The sequence below is a fragment of the Pelobates fuscus genome, chromosome 4 (assembly GCF_036172605.1).
Source record: "Pelobates fuscus isolate aPelFus1 chromosome 4, aPelFus1.pri, whole genome shotgun sequence".
In the NCBI taxonomy this organism is placed as follows: Eukaryota; Metazoa; Chordata; class Amphibia; order Anura; family Pelobatidae; genus Pelobates; species Pelobates fuscus.
In genome coordinates this window covers 494404-514359 of record NC_086320.1, presented here as the reverse complement: position 1 = coordinate 514359, position 19956 = coordinate 494404, and the positions used below count along the sequence as shown (strand labels likewise).

General features: G+C 46.8%; 1 protein-coding gene across 1 annotated transcript in view; it reads right to left on the bottom strand.

Moving 5' to 3' along the window:
* The window catches only part of SLC39A4 (solute carrier family 39 member 4), a 176198-nt gene extending 170963 nt beyond the window's left edge, over positions 1-5235 (bottom strand). Inside the window, exon 1 of the mRNA XM_063450893.1 lies at positions 4903-5235. Coding sequence (XP_063306963.1) covers positions 4903-5100 — 198 coding nt within the window. The 5' untranslated portion in view covers positions 5101-5235. The remainder of the gene's footprint in view (positions 1-4902) is intronic.
* Between the last annotated feature and the right edge of the window lie 14721 nt (positions 5236-19956).

Below are 19956 nucleotides of genomic sequence, written 5' to 3'. Positions count from 1 at the left end.
GTATATCACAGAGCTCCACAGCAATAAAACTCAGTAATGTGCAGTGTGTACAAGTATATCACAGAGCTCCACAGCAATAAAACTCAGTAATGTGCAGTGTGTACAAGTATATCACAGAGCTCCACAGCAATAAAACTCAGTAATGTGCAGTGTGTACAAGTATATCACAGAGCTCCACAGCAATAAAACTCAGTAATGCGCAGTGTGTACAAGTATATCACAGAGCTCCACAGCAATAAAACTCAGTAATGCGCAGTGTGTACAAGTATATCACAGAGCTCCACAGCAATAAAACTCAGTAATGTGCAGTGTGTACAAGTATATCACAGAGCTCCACAGCAATAAAACTCAGTAATGTGCAGTGTGTACAAGTATATCACAGAGCTCCACAGCAATAAAACTCAGTAATGCGCAGTGTGTACAAGTATATCACAGAGCTCCACAGCAATAAAACTAAGTAATGCGCAGTGTGTACAAGTATATCACAGAGCTCCACAGCAATAAAACTCAGTAATGCGCAGTGTGTACAAGTATATCACAGAGCTCCACAGCAATAAAACTCAGTAATGCGCAGTGTGTACAAGTATATCACAGAGCTCCACAGCAATAAAACTCAGTAATGTGCAGTGTGTACAAGTATATCACAGAGCTCCACAGCAATAAAACTCAGTAATGTGCAGTGTGTACAAGTATATCACAGAGCTCCACAGCAATAAAACTCAGTAATGTGCAGTGTGTACAAGTATATCATAGAGCTCCACAGCAATAAAACTCAGTAATGTGCAGTGTGTACAAGTATATCACAGAGCTCCACAGCAATAAAACTCAGTAATGTGCAGTGTGTACAAGTATATCACAGAGCTCCACAGCAATAAAACTCAGTAATATGCAGTGTGTACAAGTATGTCACAGAGCTCCAAAGCAATAAAACTCAGTAATGTGCAGTGTGTACAAGTATATCACAGAGCTCCACAGCAATAAATCTCAGTAATGTGCAGTGTGTACAAGTATATCACAGAGCTCCACAGCAATAAATCTCAGTAATGTGCAGTGTGTACAAGTATATCACAGAGCTCCACAGCAATAAAACTCAGTAATGTGCAGTGTGTATGAGTATCACAGACCTATCACAGGACCCCTCACCCTATAACTGTACCTATCACTGGTCTATTACAGGACCCCTCACCCTATAACTGTACTTATCACTGGTCTATTGCAGGACCCCTCACCCTATAACTGTACCTATCACTGCTCTATTACAGGACCCCTCACCCTATAACTGTACCTATCTCTGGTCTATTACAGGACCCCTCATTCTATAACTGTACCTGCCACTGGTCTATTACAGGACCCCTCATTCTATAACTGTACCTATCACTGGTCTATTACAGGACCCCTCACCCTATAACTGTACCTATCACTGGTCTATTACAGGACCCCTCACCCTCTAACTGTACCTATCACTGGTCTATTACAGGACCCCTCACCCTATAACTGTACTTATCACTGGTCTATTGCAGGACCCCTCACCCTATAACTGTACCTATCACTGCTCTATTACAGGACCCCTCACCCTATGACTGTACCTATCACTGCTCTATTACAGGACCCCTCACCCTATAACTGTACCTATCTCTGGTCTATTACAGGACCCCTCATTCTATAACTGTACCTGCCACTGGTCTATTACAGGACCCCTCATTCTATAACTGTACCTATCACTGGTCTATTACAGGACCCCTCACCCTATAACTGTACCTATCACTGGTCTATTACAGGACCCCTCACTCTATAACTGTACCTATCACTGGTCTATTACAGGACCCCTCACCCTATAACTGTACATATTAGTGCTCTATTACAGGACCCCTCACCCTATAACTGTACATATCACTAGTCTATTACAGGACCCCTCACCTTATAACTGTACCTATCGCTGCTCTATTACAGGACCCCCCACCCTTTAACTGTACCTATCACTGCTCTATTGCAGGACCCCTCACCCTATAACTGTACCTATCGCTGGTCTATTACAGGACCCCTCACCCTATAACTGTACCTATCGCTGCTCTATTACAGGACCCCTCACCCTATAACTGTACCTATCACTGGTCTATTACAGGACCCTTACCTTATAACTGTACCTATCGCTGCTCTATTACAGGACCCCCCACCCTATAACTGTACCTATCACTGGTCTATTACAGGACCCCTCACCCTATAACTGTACCTATCACTGCTCTATTACAGGACCCTCACCCTATAACTGTACCTATCGCTGGTCTATTACAGGACCCCTCACCCTATAACTGTACCTATCACTGGTCTATTACAGGACCCCTCACCCTATAACTGTACCTATCACTGCTCTATTACAGGACCCCTCACCCTATAACTGTACCTATCACTGGTCTATTACAGGACCCCTCACCCTATAACTGTACCTATCGCTGCTCTATTACATTACCCCTCACCCTATAACTGTACCTATCACTGCTCTATTACAGGACCCCTCACCCTATAACTGTACCTATCACTGGTCTATTACAGGACCCCTCACCCTATAACTGTACCTATCGCTGCTCTATTACAGGACCCCTCACCCTATAACTGTACCTATCGTTGGTCTATTACGGGAACCCTCACTCTATAACTGTACCTATCACTGCTCTATTGCAGGACCCCTCACCCTATAACTGTACCTATCACTGGTCTATTACAGGACCCCTCACCCTATAACTGTACCTATCACTGGTCTATTACAGGACCCCTCACCCTATAACTGTACCTATCGCTGGTCTATTACGGGAACCCTCACCTTATAACTGTACCTATCACTGCTCTATTGCAGGACCCCTCACCCTATAACTGTACCTATCACTGGTCTATTACAGGACCCCTCACCCTATAACTGTACCTATCACTGGTCTATTACAGGACCCCTCATCCTATAACTGTACCTATCACTGCTCTATTACAGGACCCCTCACCCTATAACTGTACCTATCGCTGGTCTATTACAGGACCCCTCACCCTATAACTGTACCTATCACTGGTCTATTACAGGACCCCTCACCCTATAACTGTACCTATCGCTGCTCTATTACAGGACCCCTCACCCTATAACTGTACCAATCGCTGGTCTATTACAGGACCCCTCACCCTATAACTGTACCTATCACTGGTCTATTACAGGACCCCTCACCCTATAACTGTACCTATCGCTGCTCTATTACAGGACCCCTCACCCTATAACTGTACCTATCGTTGGTCTATTACGGGAACCCTCACTCTATAACTGTACCTATCACTGCTCTATTGCAGGACCCCTCACCCTATAACTGTACCTATCACTGGTCTATTACAGGACCCCTCACCCTATAACTGTACCTATCACTGGTCTATTACAGGACCCCTCACCCTATAACTGTACCTATCGCTGGTCTATTACGGGAACCCTCACCTTATAACTGTACCTATCACTGCTCTATTGCAGGACCCCTCACCCTATAACTGTACCTATCGCTGGTCTATTACAGGACCCCTCACCCTATAACTGTACCTATCACTGGTCTATTACAGGACCCCTCATCCTATAACTGTACCTATCACTGCTCTATTACAGGACCCCTCACCCTATAACTGTACCTATCGCTGGTCTATTACAGGACCCCTCACCCTATAACTGTACCTATCACTGGTCTATTACAGGACCCCTCATCCTATAACTGTACCTATCACTGCTCTATTACAGGACCCCTCACCCTATAACTGTACCTATCGCTGGTCTATTACAGGACCCCTCACCCTATAACTGTACCTATCACTGGTCTATTACAGGACCCCTCATCCTATAACTGTACCTATCACTGCTCTATTACAGGACCCCTCACCCTATAACTGTACCTATCGCTGGTCTATTACAGGACCCCTCACCCTATAACTGTACCTATCACTGGTCTATTACAGGACCCCTCATCCTATAACTGTACCTATCACTGCTCTATTACAGGACCCCTCACCCTATCACTGGTCTATTACAGGACCCCTCACCCTATAACTGTACCTATCACTGGTCTATTACAGGACCCCTCACCCTATAACTGTACCTATCGCTGCTCTATTACAGGACCCCTCACCCTATAACTGTACCTATCACTGGTCTATTACAGGACCCCTCACCCTATAACTGTACCTATCGCTGCTCTATTACAGGACCCCTCACCCTATAACTGTACCTATCGTTGGTCTATTAAGGGAACCCTCACTCTATAACTGTACCTATCACTGCTCTATTACAGGACCCCTCACCCTATAACTGTACCTATCACTGGTCTATTACAGGACCCCTCACCCTATAACTGTACCTATCACTGCTCTATTGCAGGACCCCTCACCCTATAACTGTACCTATCACTGGTCTATTACAGGACCCCTCACCCTATAACTGTACCTATCACTGGTCTATTACAGGACCCCTCACCCTATAACTGTACCTATCGCTGGTCTATTACGGGAACCCTCACCTTATAACTGTACCTATCACTGGTCTATTACAGGACCCCTCACCCTATAACTGTCCCTATCACTGCTCTATTGCAGGACCCCTCACCCTATAACTGTACCTATCGCTGGTCTATTACAGGACCCCTCACCCTATAACTGTACCTATCGCTGCTCTATTACAGGACCCCTCACCCTATAACTGTACCTATCACTGGTCTATTACAGGACCCCTCACCCTATAACTGTAGCCATTATTTGTACATTATAGAAGTTGTTTAGTAACGGTAATAGTCAGTCTCTGATCCTCGTTTTGCTTTATCACTACATATGATGAACTTTGCTCTCGTTATTAGGTGCCAGGAGTGTTTTGCACTCGGTTTGTGCCGCATCGCTCACCTTTTCACACGTCTCATTCCCACACTGCACACGGTCCTCCAGATGCTGTATAAGTACCTCCACTCCGCTGGAGTTCAGCGCAGTCTGTCCTGGGGGAAACAGGGACAGCAGCACCCTCTGGAAGATGTTCTCCTGGGAAGTGACAGCTGGAACAATAGCCAGGAGCAGCAGAGAACGCAGTAGAAGTGTGGGGGCCATGGATTGGACAGGGTGGGTTTGGGGAGAGGATGTAAAGTTGAGTGAATGCTCTCAGGACACAAAGTGACATTTGCATTCTCTGACATTGACTCGCCATATTCATCGAGGAGGTCAGAGATTGGCTGCCCAGCCTGATAGGGTGCCGAACAGGTTCTCATCTCATAATTAGTCTCTTGTTCCTCCCCCTTCTCTTCCCTCACCTGGGAATCCACACACCCTCCCAACCTTGCCGCCTGTACCAGCTACCTGACAAGTTTGTATCATATTGAGTAACTATGTCTCAGCAAACAGAAACCATCCGATACAAAGAGCATTTCATTTACTGAATCACTGCTTGACAGAAAGGGTAGTAGATACCTAGAATAGCCTTCCAGTGGGAGCAGTAACAGTGATATAGAAAGGCTAGTAGATACCTGGAATAGCCGTCCAGTGGAAGGGTTAAACGTGATAAAGGGTAGTATATACTTGGAATAGTCTTCCAGTGGGAGTAGTAACAGTAATGTAGAAAGGGTAGTAGATACCGGGAATTGCCTTCCGGTGGGAGCAGAAACAGTGATATAGAAAGGGTAGTAGATACCTGGAATAGCCTTCTAATGGAAGCAGTAACGGCTAACTATGATAAAGAAAGGGTAGTAGATACCTGGAATAGCAATCCAGTGGGAGCAGTAACAGTGATATAGAAAGGGTAGTAGACACCTGGAATAGCCTTCCAATGGAAGCAGTAACAGTGATATAGAAATGATAGTAGATACCTGGATTAGCCTTCCAGTGGAAGCAGTAACAGTGATATAGAAATTATAGTAGATACCTGGATTAGCCTTCCAGTGGAAGCAGTCACAGCTAACAATGATATAGAAAGGGTAGTAGATACCTGGAATAGCCTTCAAGTGGTATCAGTAACAGTGATAAAAGAAAGGGTAATAGATACCTCGATTAGCCTTCCAGTGGAAGCAGTAACAGTGATATAGAAATTATAGTAGATACCTGGAAAAGCCTTCTAGTGGGAGCAGTAACAGAGATATAGAGAGGGTAGTAGATACATGGAATAGTCTTCCAGTGGGAGCAGTAACTGTGATATAGAAAGGGTAGTAGATACCTGGAATAACCTTCAACTAGGAGCGGTAACAGTGGTATAGAAAGGATAGTGGATACCTGGAATAGCCTTCCAGTGGAAGCAGTAACGGCTAACAGTGATATAGAAAGGGTAGTAGATACCTGGAATAGCCTTCAAGTGGTAGCATTAACAGTGATATAGAAAGGGTAATAGATACCTCGATTAGCCTTCCAGTGGAAGCAGTAACAGTGATATAGAAATGATAGTAGATACATGGAAAAGCCTTCCAGTGGGAGCGGTAACAGTGGTATAGAAATACCTGGAATAGCCTGGAATAGCCTTCCAGTGGGAGCAGTCACAGCTAACAATGATATAGAAAGGGTAGTGGATACCTGGAATAGCCTTCCAGTGGAAAATAGAAATACCTGGAATAGCTTTCCAGTGGGAGCAGTCACAGCTAACAATGATACAGAAAGGGTAGTGGATACCTGGAATAGCCTTCCAGTGGAAGCAGTAATGGCTAACAGTGATATAGAAAGGGTAATAGATACCTGGAATAGCCTTCCATTGGGAGCAGTAACAGTGATACAGAAGGGGTAGTAGATACCTGGAATAGCCTTCCAGTGGGAGTAGTAACAGTGATAGAGAAAGGATAATAGATACCTGGAATAGCCTTCCAGTGGGAGCAGTAACAGTGATATAGAAAGGATAATAGATACCTGCAATAACCTTCCAGTGGGAGCAGTAACAGTGATATAGAAAGGGTAGTAGATACCTGGAATAGCCTTCCAATGGGAGCAGTAACAGTAATATAGAAAGGGTAGTAGATACCTGGAATAGCCTCCCAATGGGAGCAGTAACAGTGATATAGAAAAGGTAGTAGATACATGGAATAGTCTTCCTGTGGGAGCAGTAACAGTGATATAGAAAGGGTAGTAGATACCGGGAATAGCCTTCCAGTGGGAGCAGTAACAGTGATATAGAAAGGGTAGTAGATACATGGAATAGTCTTCCTGTGGGAGCAGTAACAGTGATATAGAAAGGGTAGTAGATACCTGGAATAGCCTCCCAGTGGGAGCAGTAACAGTGATATAGAAAAGGTAGTAGATACATGGAATAGTCTTCCTGTGGGAGCAGTAACAGTGATATAGAAAGGGTAGTAGATACCTGGAATAACCTTCCAGTGGGAGCAGTAACAGTGATATAGAAAGGGTAGTAGATACCTGGAATAGCCTTCTGATGGAATCCGAACGGGTTAACTATGAAACAGAAAATAAAACAGCAGACAGAAAAACAAGACGTTTCTTTTACATTTGATTTTGTTTATTGTTTATCTTTAGTGCAAACTTAAAACTCCATTGGGTTATTCACTGAACTGAAAGGAGAGAATCTGGTTAAAATGACAGAATTCCGACATTCTCATATTTACTAAATCCTGAGCTTATTGCCTGGATGCATTCATGTCCGCATTAAAATCTTTGCTTTTCATTCGTATCTGTTACAAAGTATAGGATTCAGAAGAAGCACAAAGCACCAACTTTAATTAAACTCGTTTTATGTACCCAGTGGGTAGAGTGTGTAATAGTTAAAAAATCTGCCACATAAAAATAACTAAATTAAAAGCATATGAGTGCCACCTGTGGGCATCGAATGGGGGAGTGTTAAATAAAACCGATGGCCAGTGTGTGAAGAAATAGGGTGGCCATCCCTGTGTTCCCCACTGCCTTTTCCCGTGGTCAGTGGGTGAGGGCTGTTGTAAGATTCAGGAGGGCGGACCTAGTGTCCATCTTCCACCCATTAGCGACGGACGGGAGCCCCCTTAAGTGATAAGGGGGGAAACTGTTTCCTCCCTCATACCCCAACTATAACCTATAAGCAGCAGGTAGGGACCTCTAAGTGATAAGGTTGTCCCCCCCAACCTTATCACCTGTTGTCCCCCCAATCCCCACCCATTTTCGATGGGTGGGGCTAATATAAAAAATAACTACCCGCAAAATTCACTAGGGGTCCCAAAGTCATCCCCCCAACAAATAAATACCCTACCTACCCCCTCACCCTAATAATAGTGAAGAGGGAACAAAAAAGTAAGTACCTGAAAAATAAAAATAAATTATTACAAGCTTATTAAAATAAAAAAGAATGGATGTCTGAGGTGGGAGGGAGCGATAATGTGACCACGTACGATAGCCATGACACGCTGATGATGCAGGACGCCCGGTACATGTAGGACGCAACCCGTGTGGGAACTGGAGGGGAACAAACGGCTCTCTCCTGGTACTGGCGGCGGCACACATATGTCTGATTCCTCCAGGTTGTGGACACGAAGACCTTCTCCGATCTCTGGAGGATGATGGCAGCAGATTAGCTTGAACAGGAGCTCACAAGACGCCAACAAGAAGTTCACAACAGACTAAGAGGGCTGAATCTGGCACAAAGTTTTTAGCAAAGCTGGCAGTTTATCCAGACTTGCTGGGGCAGTGAGTAGGCAAAAGCCCCAAGAAAGGCAGTCTCATATGATTTCCCAATGGGACTGTTTATTTTTCCATATGTAGATTTTTATATATATATTCTTTTATTTTGCTGAACACAAACACAAATTTCAGGCTATATTTAATTGCCAACTTTATCAAAAAATGCAATGGGATGGCTGAGAGTGTCATTAGCTGGAACGTTATTTGTATTGGGATTGCAGCACAAATTATTACAAAAAGGTGGCTGTAACGGCACCCCGGGTATAGAAGAGGTTAACGCCGTCAAAGATGTTCCCTTCCCGAATATAAAGGCAGCTACCGAACACTCCAAACAGCCGAACAGGAAAACACACGAATAATCCCCCCAAGTACGAGACGAGGCTCTGTGTTGAGGGTCAAGCAGGAATCTGTTTAATCTGGGCTACCTGCCCTCCTTTTATGCAGGTCTCCCACCAGGTGGACACTCCAATAGGGGACCTGCTGGAAAACTGTGACAAAATGTTGCATTGACCAATCACAGTAGTACAGGGATAAACACCCCCATTAACACAGTATAGGACCCTCTCTATCCTGGAGATAATTGGGAAGTTATAGAGAGGATAGAGAATAAACTCCATTTTAGAAGGCATAATAAAAATACATAAAAATATATAATTCTAAAACTCCCGAACAGAATCCCCACATTCAACATATACCCAAATAGCTTGGATCTGAGCGCACAATATTACCGAATAGCGTTCAGATCCTATACACACAGTTCAATCGCCGTGGAGCCAAAGTCTCTCACATAGTCTTTCGTTATATGAATGGGCTCCATGGGATAGCTATCTAGGGTGGCTCTGTTCGCATAGAAATTTACCGAACGATACGGCATTCGTATGAATGGATAAAGAGATGAAGGAAGATCGGCGGCTTCAGCGGTGTTCGTCTGAAAATAGTGTCAGTTTTTCATTCCATAGATTCGTTGACGAACACCGCTGGGCGTTTGCATGTCCAAGATGGCCACCGCCACGCGTTCGTTCATACGAACGACGACCACCTAGCCGACCATTCGACAATAGGAAGTGTCTGTGGTTAACCACAACATAATGAGGCCAAGAGGTTAACAAGCAGCACACTTCCCTGCTGGGTGGCCGGACGTTCGGTAGTTCTTTCAACATAAGGAGAATAAAGCATAGGGACCGTACGGACAGGGCAATAACCGAACAAACAGACGAACCAGCATAAAGTAAAAGTAATTCAAAGAGAGGTCTGTCACATGACTCCCTCTTTGTGGGACACTCCGGCAGACCCGGCTTGATCCTTCTCGGGTCAACTTGGGGGTGTCCGGAACTAGGAGGCCAGAGTGACGTCTATTTGCCGGGATAACCCATCAGCATTGCCGTTTTGCTTACCAGGTCGGTAGCTGATGGTGAAGTTGTAAGGCTAAGCTCCACTGCAGCAACCTGTCATTGTCTCCTGTGACCCAGTTAAGCCAGACCAATGGGTTGTGGTCGGTGATTAGTGAAAATTCCTGTCCGTACAAATAGGGGGTTAACTTTTTAAGTGCCCAAACCAGGGCCAAACACTCCTTCTCCACTGCCGCATAGCTCACTTCCCGGGGTAATAGTTTTCTGCTTTGGTATGCGACAGGGTGCTCTCCTCCATCCTCCCCGACTTGGCTCAGCACAGCACCCAGTCCAAACATGGAAGCGTCTGTGTGGACAAGGAAACGTTTGTTAGGTACTGGGGCAGCCAAGACAGGGGCATTAACAAGTGTTTTGCTTGAGGACTTAAAACGTGGCTTCACAAGTCAAGTCAGTCAGGGGCTTGGCTATAGTACTATAGTCGTGGACAAAACGTCTATAGTACCCTGCGGTCCCCAAGAAGGCTAGCACCTGGGTCTTAGTGCGGGGTGTGGGCCAGTTGGCTACTGCCTCTACCTTGGCTGGCTCTGGTCTCTGGTTCCCACACCCTACTCTGTGTCCCAGATACTGCACTTCAGCCATGGCACTTCTCTGGCTTCAAGGTCAGGCCTGCAGCCTGAATCTTGTCCAGAACCACCCCTACGTGAACCAGGTGTTCTTCCCAAGACCCACTGTGGATCGCAATGTCGCATGCAAAATCCTGGAAGCCATCGAGGAGCCTGTCCACCATACGTTGGAAAGTAGCCGGGGCATTTTTCATCCTGAATGGCATGACCTTAAACTTGTACAGGCCAAACGGGGTAACAAATGCAGACTTGGGGATAGCATCCTCGGCCAAGGGAATCTGCCAATAGCCTTTACACAGGTCTATTGTAGTTAAGTAGCGTCCCCTGGCTATGCGATCCAGGAGTTCATCTACCCGGGGCATCGGGTAGGCGTCAGTGGTGGTCTTCTCCACCTGTAGTCCATGCAAAACCATGTGGTCCCATCTTTCATAGAAACATAGAATGTGACGGCAGATAAGAACCATTCGGCCCATGTTAGGACTAAGGACTATAGGCAAGGCCCAGGGGCTATCAGAGGGCTCAATGACTCCTAACTGAGTCATCTCCTGTATCTCCTTCCGCATTCCTTCTCGGACTGCTTCAGGGATACGGTAGGGACTGGGAGTCTGTCAGAGGGGTGCTTGTCCAGGGGTCTGTACTTTATGTACAGCCAGGGTCGTGTAGCCCTGTTCTTGGGAGAAAGTCGCCTGTTTCTCCCACAGATGCCGCCAAGCCTGTTCCATCACCGTGGGTCTTAACTGGTCCCCTTGCTGTACAAGGCTAGTAAGGTCAGTCTGGGGGTCTCTCTCTAATAAGTCAGGAAGGGGTAAAGTCTCAGAGTCGTCTGCAGCAGGGGCTCATACTGCAGCAACATCCTTCTGCCTTTCCTGGTACTCCTTCAGCATCTTCACATGAAAGGATCGTTGGATCCTTTCATCTGAACAGCTGGCAATAATGTAGGTAGTGTCACAGAGCTGGGCTACTACCTTATACGGGCCCTGCCAAGATGCCTGCATCTTGTCGGTCTTCACAGGCTTGAGCACTAGGACCTTCTGCCCAACCTGGAAGATACGCTGCCGGGCACCCCGATCGTACCATCTTTTCTGTCTCCCCTGGGCTGCCTAGAGGTTCTCTCTTACCATCAGAGACAGCTGCTCCATGCGGTCCCGCAGTTCCAGGACATATGGCACTATGGGGGTCCCCTCCTGCTCTGTCTCTCCCTCCCAGTGTCCTCTAATGAGATCCAGGGGTCTGCGGACCCTTCTCCCATAGAGTAACTCAAACTGAGAGAACCCAGTAGATTCCTGGGGTACCACTCTGTAAGCAAACAACAGGTGAGGCAGGAATCACTCCCAGTCTCTGCAGGCATCAGTAAAGGTCCTCAGCATTTGCTTGAGGGTCCCATTAAAGCGCTTGCAGAGACCATTAGTCTGGGGGTGGTAAGGTGAGCTCAGCAAAGGCTTAATTTGGCACACCTTCCACAACTGCTGGGTGAGCACAGTGGTAAATTGGGTTCCCTGGTCGGAGAGGATCTCCTTAGGGAATCCCACTCTAGTGAATATTTAACCAGGGCATCAGCTACTGTCTCCACTTCAATATTGGACATAGCTACTGCCTCTGGGTAACGGGTGGCATAGTCCACCACGGTGAGAATATACTTATTCCCGGATGGACTAGTCCTGGCCAAGGGACCCACAATGTCAAAGGCTATGTGGAAAAAGGGACCCAATAATAGGCATGGACATAAGTCTGGCCTTAGGGTGGTCCCCCCGCTTTCCTACCTGTTAACATGTGTCACAAGTTTTATAGTATTGTCGCACATCCTGATTAAAACTGGGCCAGAAGAAATTCTGTGTAATTCTATAGGCTGTGCGACGGGACCCTAGATGTCCTGCTAAGGGGACATCATGCCCGATTCGCAGAATCTCCAGCTGGTATTTCTTAGGTACTACCAGCTGTCTTTTCTGCGAAGGGGCTTTACTTCTCGGGGATGGCTTAAGGATCCTATACAACCTATCCCCCACCCACTCATATAGCTCCCCATCTACTCCCCTTTCCTGGGTATCTGCCTTAGCCCTATACTTGTGTAAGGTCGGATCCTCCCGGGTTTACCTCCCGAATGCCTCTGGGGTATCCCAGCCTACGGGGCCTGATCTAAGGTACACGTCGGGGTAGATGGTCTTACCTGGGTCTCAGCAGCAGGCGGTCCGGTTCCAGCAGCACGGGTCTGGGCATGAGTAGTCACTGGGTTGGCCTCTGCGGGGCCAATCGGGGCGTAAGCTGAAACAAAGGGGGCCATGTCATTCCCAAGGAGTACATCTGCGGGCAAATCTTTTATCACCCCCACATTCACATGTCCCGAACCAACTCCCCAATCCAGGTGAACACGGGCAGTGCGTAGCCGGTAAATGGTGCCTCCGGCTACTCTTACAGCTACGGTCTCCGCGGTATGGTGACTCTCTGGGATGAGGTTCTTTTGCAGCAGGGTTAGGGTGGTATCTCGTAGCCCACTGGCTATCTTTCCATTGACCCGAACGGTCTGCCTATGCTACTGTCGATTGTCCCGGTTGGCTGCTTGGACAGGGTCAGCTTCGTGCAGGGTTCTCCAGTGTTCCTCCTCTGTGTCCCCCACTTCGATGCAGTGGGCAGCAGACATTGGTGTTCGGGGGTTCCCCACTGCTGGCTTTCTCCAGGACTGGGACTGCCTGGCTGGATTCAGAGGGCAGTATGGCTTTTGTGCCCAATCTGCTTGCACCCAAAACACCTAATGGGTTGAGAGTAGTCCTACGAGTTGAACCTGGGCTGCTGTGGGTAAGTGGCAGCTGGAGGTGGGGCTGAACGGTAGGACTGCAGTTGGTAGGCGGCAGCTGGAGGGGGTGCTGTTGGTCGGTTATCCACACGGGCTGCTGTCTTACTCACAGGGGCGTCTAGCTTGCGGGCATCCGTGTATTCGTCTGGCAGGCGAGCTGCTTCAGGCAGGGTGAGAGGTTTTCAGTCCCGGACCCACTCCCTGACTCCTGGGGTCAGTTTGTCATAGAAGTGCTCTAGCAGGAACAGCTGCAGCACCTCTTCCCCGGATACCGCTTGGCATCCAGTGACCCAGTGGGATGCCGTGCGGTGTAGGCGGCATGCCCACTCTGTGTAAGAGTCTCCACTCTGCTTGTTAGTGTCCAGCATACCGGCATACCTGGCCAATAGGGCTTCTTTCACTAGCACATACTCTGTGATGTCCTCATCTGGAATGGCCCTTCACTGGCCAGGCCGGACAATTTTCGGGACAAAATTGTAACCCACTCATCCGTGGGCACCCGGTGTAGGGCACATTGCCATTCAAAATCGGCAAGGTACCCATCAATCTCTCCATCTGTTTCAAGGAAATTTTTAAAAGCAGTGAAATGTACCTCTCTTTCTGTTGGCACTGTTATTACTTCTGCTGCGGCAGCACCTCTTTGCTGAAGGTGCAGCCGGTTAACATCCACGGCTGCTATAAGTAACTCTATAATATCCACTGTAGGGTTAGGTCCATAATGTGCCAGTCTGATTGCAACAGCCCAATCAAAACTAGCCTCTTCAGGTTCTGTCTGATACGCTGGGTCTTTCGGCTTCATCCATTTCCAGCAGCTCTGCAATGATGTCCCTCTTCTTACGGTTGCTAGCCGATCGGCCCCGGTTCTCCAGTAAGTCCTAAAGGGTAGAGCGCTTTAGTTTCTCATAATGTGCTTCCATTGGCTAGTGTCACCTTGTAGCTGTCCCTCTGGGCTGTGGGAATCATCCCGCCACTTGCCACCAATTGTAACGGCACCCCGGGTATAGAAGGGGTTAACGACGTCAAAGATGTTCCCTTCCCATATATAAAGGCAACTACTGAACACTCCAAACAGCCGAACAGGAAAACACACGAATAATCCCCCCAAGTACGAGACGAGGCTCTGTATAGCGGGTCAAGCAGGAATCTGTTTAATCTGGGCTACCTGCCCGCCTTTTATGCAGGTCTCCCACCAGGTGGACACTCCCATAGGGGACCTGGTGGAAAACTGTGACAAAATGTTACATTGACCGATCATTAGTGATGTCCCGAACTGTTCGCCAGCAAATAGTTCTTGGCGAACATCGCTTGTTCGCGTTCGCCACGGATGGCGAACACATGCACTGTTCGGTCCACCCCCTATTCGTCATCATTGAGTAAACTTTGACCCTGCCTGTACCTCACAGTCAGCAGACATATTCCAACAAATCAGCAGCAAACCATCCCTCCCAGACCCTCCCACCTCCTGGACAGCATCCATTTTACATTCATTGTGAAGCTGCATTCTTAGTGAGAGTAGGGACAGTGTAGTTGCTGCTGATTTGATAGGGAAATTGATATTCAGTGTCCACTACAGTTCTGAAGGACTCATCCGATCTCTGCTGTAAGGATAGCACCCCAAAAAGGGCTAGAACATCAGTCTGCTTTTTTTTTCTGTGTAATGTAATTGCAGTTGCCTGTCTGCCAGCCTGTGTGTCAGGCTCACAGCATATACTGTGCCCACTTGCCCAGTGCCACAACTCACTCACTGGTGTCACAATAGCTTGCATTTAAAAAAAACAAAACTTTTTTGACTGTAATATAATAGCAGTCAGTTTCCTTCACACGTGTGCTTTTCAGGGCCTGCCAGGGCACAGTGTCACACCAGTGTAACTCATATCTGGTGTAACAGTAGTATACATTAAAAAAAAATAAAAAAAAATACAATTTTGACTTTAATAGATTGAATAGCAGTTAGTTGTCTGCCAGCGTGTGTGTCATGCTCACAGCCTATACTGTGCCCACTTGCCCAGTGCCACCACTCACTCACTAGTGTCACAATAGCTTGCATTTAACAAAAAACTAAACTTTTTTGACTGTAAAATAATAGCAGTCAGTTTCCTTCACTAGTGTGCATTTCAGGGCCTTCCCAGTGCCACCACTCACTCACTGGTGTCACAATAGCTTGCATTTAACAAAAAAAAAACTTTTTGGACTGTAATATAATAGCAGTCAGTTTCCTTCACGAGTGTGCGTTTCAGGGCCTGCCAGGGCACAGTGTCACACCAGTGCAACTCATATCTGGTGTAACAGTAGTGTACATTTAAAAAAATAAATAAAATTTGACTGTAATAGATTGAATAGCAGTTAGTTGTCTGCCAGCGTGTGTGTCAGGCTCACAGCGTATACTGTGCCCACTTGCCCAGTGCCACCACTCATATCTGGTGTCACAATAGCTTGCATTTAACAAAAAAAAACTTTTTGGACTGTAACATAATAGCAGTTAGTTTCCTTCACTAGTGTGCGTTTCAGGGCCTACCCAGTGCCACCACTCACTCATATCTGGTGTCCCAATAGCTTGCATTTAAAAAAACCAAAACTTTTTGGACTGTAATATAATAGCAGACAGTTTCCTTCACGAGTGTGCATTTCAGGGCCTGCCAGGGAGCAGTGTCACACAAGTGCAACTCATATCTGGTGTAACAGTAGTGTACATTTGAAAAAAAAAATACAATTTTGACTGTAATAGATTGAATAGCAGTTGTCTGCCAGCGTGTGTGTCAGGCTCACAGCGTATACTGTGCCCACTTGCTCAGTGCCACCACTCACTCACTGGTGTCCCAATTAGTGATGTACCGAACTGATCGCTGGCGAATAGTTCCCGGCGAACATAGCGTGTGTTCGCGTTCGCCACCGAGGGCGAACACATGGGCGGTTCGATCCGCCCCCTATTCATCATCATTGAGCAAACTTTGACCCTGTGCCTCACGGTCAGCAGACACAATCGAGAAAATCACCAGCAGACCCTCCCTTCCACACCCTCCCACCTCCCTCCCAGCATCCATTTTAGATTCATTCTGAAGCTGCATGCTTAGTGAGAGGCGGGAAAGTGTAGCTGCTGCTGATTAGATAGGGAAATTAATAGCTAGGCTAGGGTATTCAGTGTCCACTACAATCCTGAAGGACTCATCTGATCTCTGCTGTAAGAACAGCACTCCAAAAAGCCCTTTTTAGGGCTAGAACATCAGTCTGCTTTTTTTTGTGTAATGTAATTGCAGTTGCCTGCCTGCCAGCTTCTGTGTCAGTCTCACAGTGCATACTGTGCCCATTTGCCCAGTGCTACCACTCACTCACTGCTGGTGTCACAATAGCTTAAGCTTGACATTTAAAAATAAAACATATTTTTTCACTGTAATAGATTGAAGAAGAGCAGTTAGTTGTCTGCCTGCTTCTGTGTCAGGCTCACAGTGGATACTGTGCCCATTTGCACAGTCAGTGCCACCACTCATATCTGGTGTCTCTGTAGCGTGCTTTTACAAAGAAAAAAAGTTTTCCAGTGTAAGCTAATAGCAGCAAGTGTCCTTAAATCGGGTGTTTCAGGCCTTCAGCGTGTGCCCTGCAGACCCCTGCCAGTGTACTTTGACAGTTGCCACTCATATCTGGTGTCTCTGTAGCGTGCTTTTACAAAGAAAAAAAGTTTTCCAGTGTAAGCTAATAGCAGTCAGTGTCCTTAAAGCGGGTGTTTCAGGCCTTCAGCGTGTGCCCTGCAGACCCCTGCCAGTGTACTTTGACAGCTGCCACTCTTATCTGGTGTCTCTGTAGCGTGCTTTTACAAAGGAAAAAAAGTTTTCCAGTGTAAGCTAATAGCAGTCAGTGTCCTTAAAGCGGGTGTGTCAGGCCTTCCTTCAGCGTGTGCCCTGCAGACCCCTGCCAGTGTACTTTGACAGTTGCCACTCATATCTGGTGTCTCTATAGCGTGCTTTTACAAAGAAAAAAAGTTTTCCAGTGTAAGCTAATAGCAGTCAGTGTCCTTAAAGCGTGTGTTTCAGGCCTTCGGCGTGTGCCCTGCAGACCCCTGCCAGTGTACTTTGACAGTTGCCACTCATATCTGGTGTCTCTGTAGCGTGCTTTTAAAAAGAAAAAAAATTTCCAGTGTAAGCTAATAGTAGTCAGTGTCCTTAAAGTGGGTATTTCAGGCCTTCAGCGTGTGCCCTGCAGACCCCTGCCAGTGTACTTTGACAGCTGCCACTCTTATCTGGTGTCTCTGTAGCGTGCTTTTACTAAGCAAAAAAGTTTTCCAGTGTAAGCTAATAGCAGTCAGTGTCCTTAAAGCGGGTGTTTCAGGCCTTCCTTCAGCGTGTGCCCTGCCAGTGTACTTTGACAGTTGCCACTCATATCTGGTGTCTCTGTAGCGTGCTTTTACAAAGCAAAAAAGTTTTCCAGTGTAAGCTAATAACAGTAGTCAGTGTCCATAAAGCGGGTGTTTCAGGCCTTCAGCGTTTGCCCTGCAGACCCCTGCCAGTGTACTTTGACAGTTTCCACTCATATCTGGTGTCTCTGTAGCGTGCTTTTACAAAGAAAAAAAGTTTTCCAGTGTAAGCTAATAGCAGTCAGTGTCCTGAAAACGGGTGTGTCAGGCCTTCCTTCAGCGTGTGCCCTGCAGACCCCCTGCCAGTGTACTTTGACAGTTTCCACTCATATCTGGTGTCTCTGTAGCGTGCTTTTACAAAGAAAAAAAGTTTTCCAGTGTAAGCTAATAGCAGTCAGTGTCCTGAAAACGGGTGTTTCAGGCCTTCCTTCAGCGTGTGCCCTGCCAGTGTACTTTGACAGTTGCCACTCATATCTGGTGTCTCTATAGCGTGCTTTTACAAAGAAAAAAAGTTTTCCAGTGTAAGCTAAGAGCATTAAGTGTCCTTAAAGCGGGTGTGTCAGGCCTTCCTTCAGCGTGTGCCCTGCAGACCCCTGCCAGTGTACTTTGACAGTTGCCACTCATATCTGGTGTCTCTGTAGCGTGCTTTTACAAAGAAAATTTTTTTTCCAGTGTAAGCTAATAGCAGTCAGTGTCCTTAAAGTGGGTATTTCAGGCCTTCAGCGTGTGCCCTGCAGACCCCTGCCAGTGTACTTTGACAGCTGCCACTCTTATCTGGTGTCTCTGTAGCGTGCTTTTACTAAGCAAAAAAGTTTTCCAGTGTAAGCTAATAGCAGTCAGTGTCCTTAAAGCGGGTGTTTCATGCCTTCCTTCAGCGTGTGCCCTGCCAGTGTACTTTGACAGTTGCCACTCATATCTGGTGTCTCTAGGGTGCTTTTACAAAGAAAAAAGTTTTCCAGTGTAAGCTAATAGCAGTCAGTGTCCTTAAAGCGGGTGTTTCAGGCCTTCAGCGTGTGCCCTGCAGACCCCTGCCAGTGTACTTTGACAGCTGCCACTCTTATCTGGTGTCTCTAGCGTGCTTTTACTAAGCAAAAAATTTTCCAGTGTCAGCTAATAGCAGTCAGTGTCCTTAAAGCGGGTGTTTCAGGCCTTCAGCGTGTGCCCTGCAGACCCCTGCCAGTGTACTTTGACAGCTGCCACTTTGATCTGGTGTCTCTGTAGCGTGCTTTTACAAAGAAAAAAAGTTTTCCAGTGTAAGCTAATAGCAGTGAGTGTCCTTAAAGCGGGTGTGTCAGGCCTTCCTTCAGCGTGTGCCCTGCAGACCCCTTCCAGTGTACTTTGACAGTTGCCACTCATATCTGGTGTCTCTGTAGCATGCTTTTACAAAGAAAAAAAGTTTTCCAGTGTAAGCTAATAGCAGTCAGTGTCCTTAAAGCGGGTGTTTCAGGCCTTCAGCGTGTGCCCTGCAGACCCCTGCCAGTGTACTTTGACAGCTGCTACTCTTATCTGGTGTCTCTGTAGCGTGCTTTTACAAAGAAAAAAAGTTTTCCAGTGTAAGCTAATAGCAGTCAGTGTCCTTAAAGCGGGTGTTTCAGGCCTTCAGCGTGTGCCCTGCAGACCCCTGCCAGTGTACTTTGACAGTTGCCACTCATTTCTGGTGTCTCTATAGCGCGCTTTTACAAAGAAAAAAAGTTTTCCAGTGTAAGCTAATAGCAGTCAGTGTCCTTAAAGCGGGTGTGTCAGGCCTTCCTTCAGCGTGTGCCCTGCAGACCCCTGCCAGTGTACTTTGACAGTTGACACTCATATCTGGTGTCTCTGTAGCGTGCTTTTACAAAGCAAAAAAGTTTTCCAGTGTAAGCTAATAGCAGTCAGTGTCCTTAAAGTGGGTATTTCAGGCCTTTAGCGTGTGCCCTGCAGACCCCTGCCAGTGTACTTTGACAGTTGACACTCATATCTGGTGTCTCTGTAGCGTGCTTTTACTAAGCATAAAAGTTTTCCAGTGTAAGCTAATAGCAGTCAGTGTCCTTAAAGCGGGTGTTTCAGGCCTTTCTTCAGCGTGTGCCCTGCCAGTGTACTTTGACAGTTGCCACTCATATCTGGTGTCTCTAGCGTGCTTTTACAAAGAAAAAAGTTTTCCAGTGTAAGCTAATAGCAGTCAGTGTCCTTAAAGCGGGTGTTTCAGGCCTTCAGCGTGTGCCCTGCAGACCCCTGACAGTGTACTTTGAC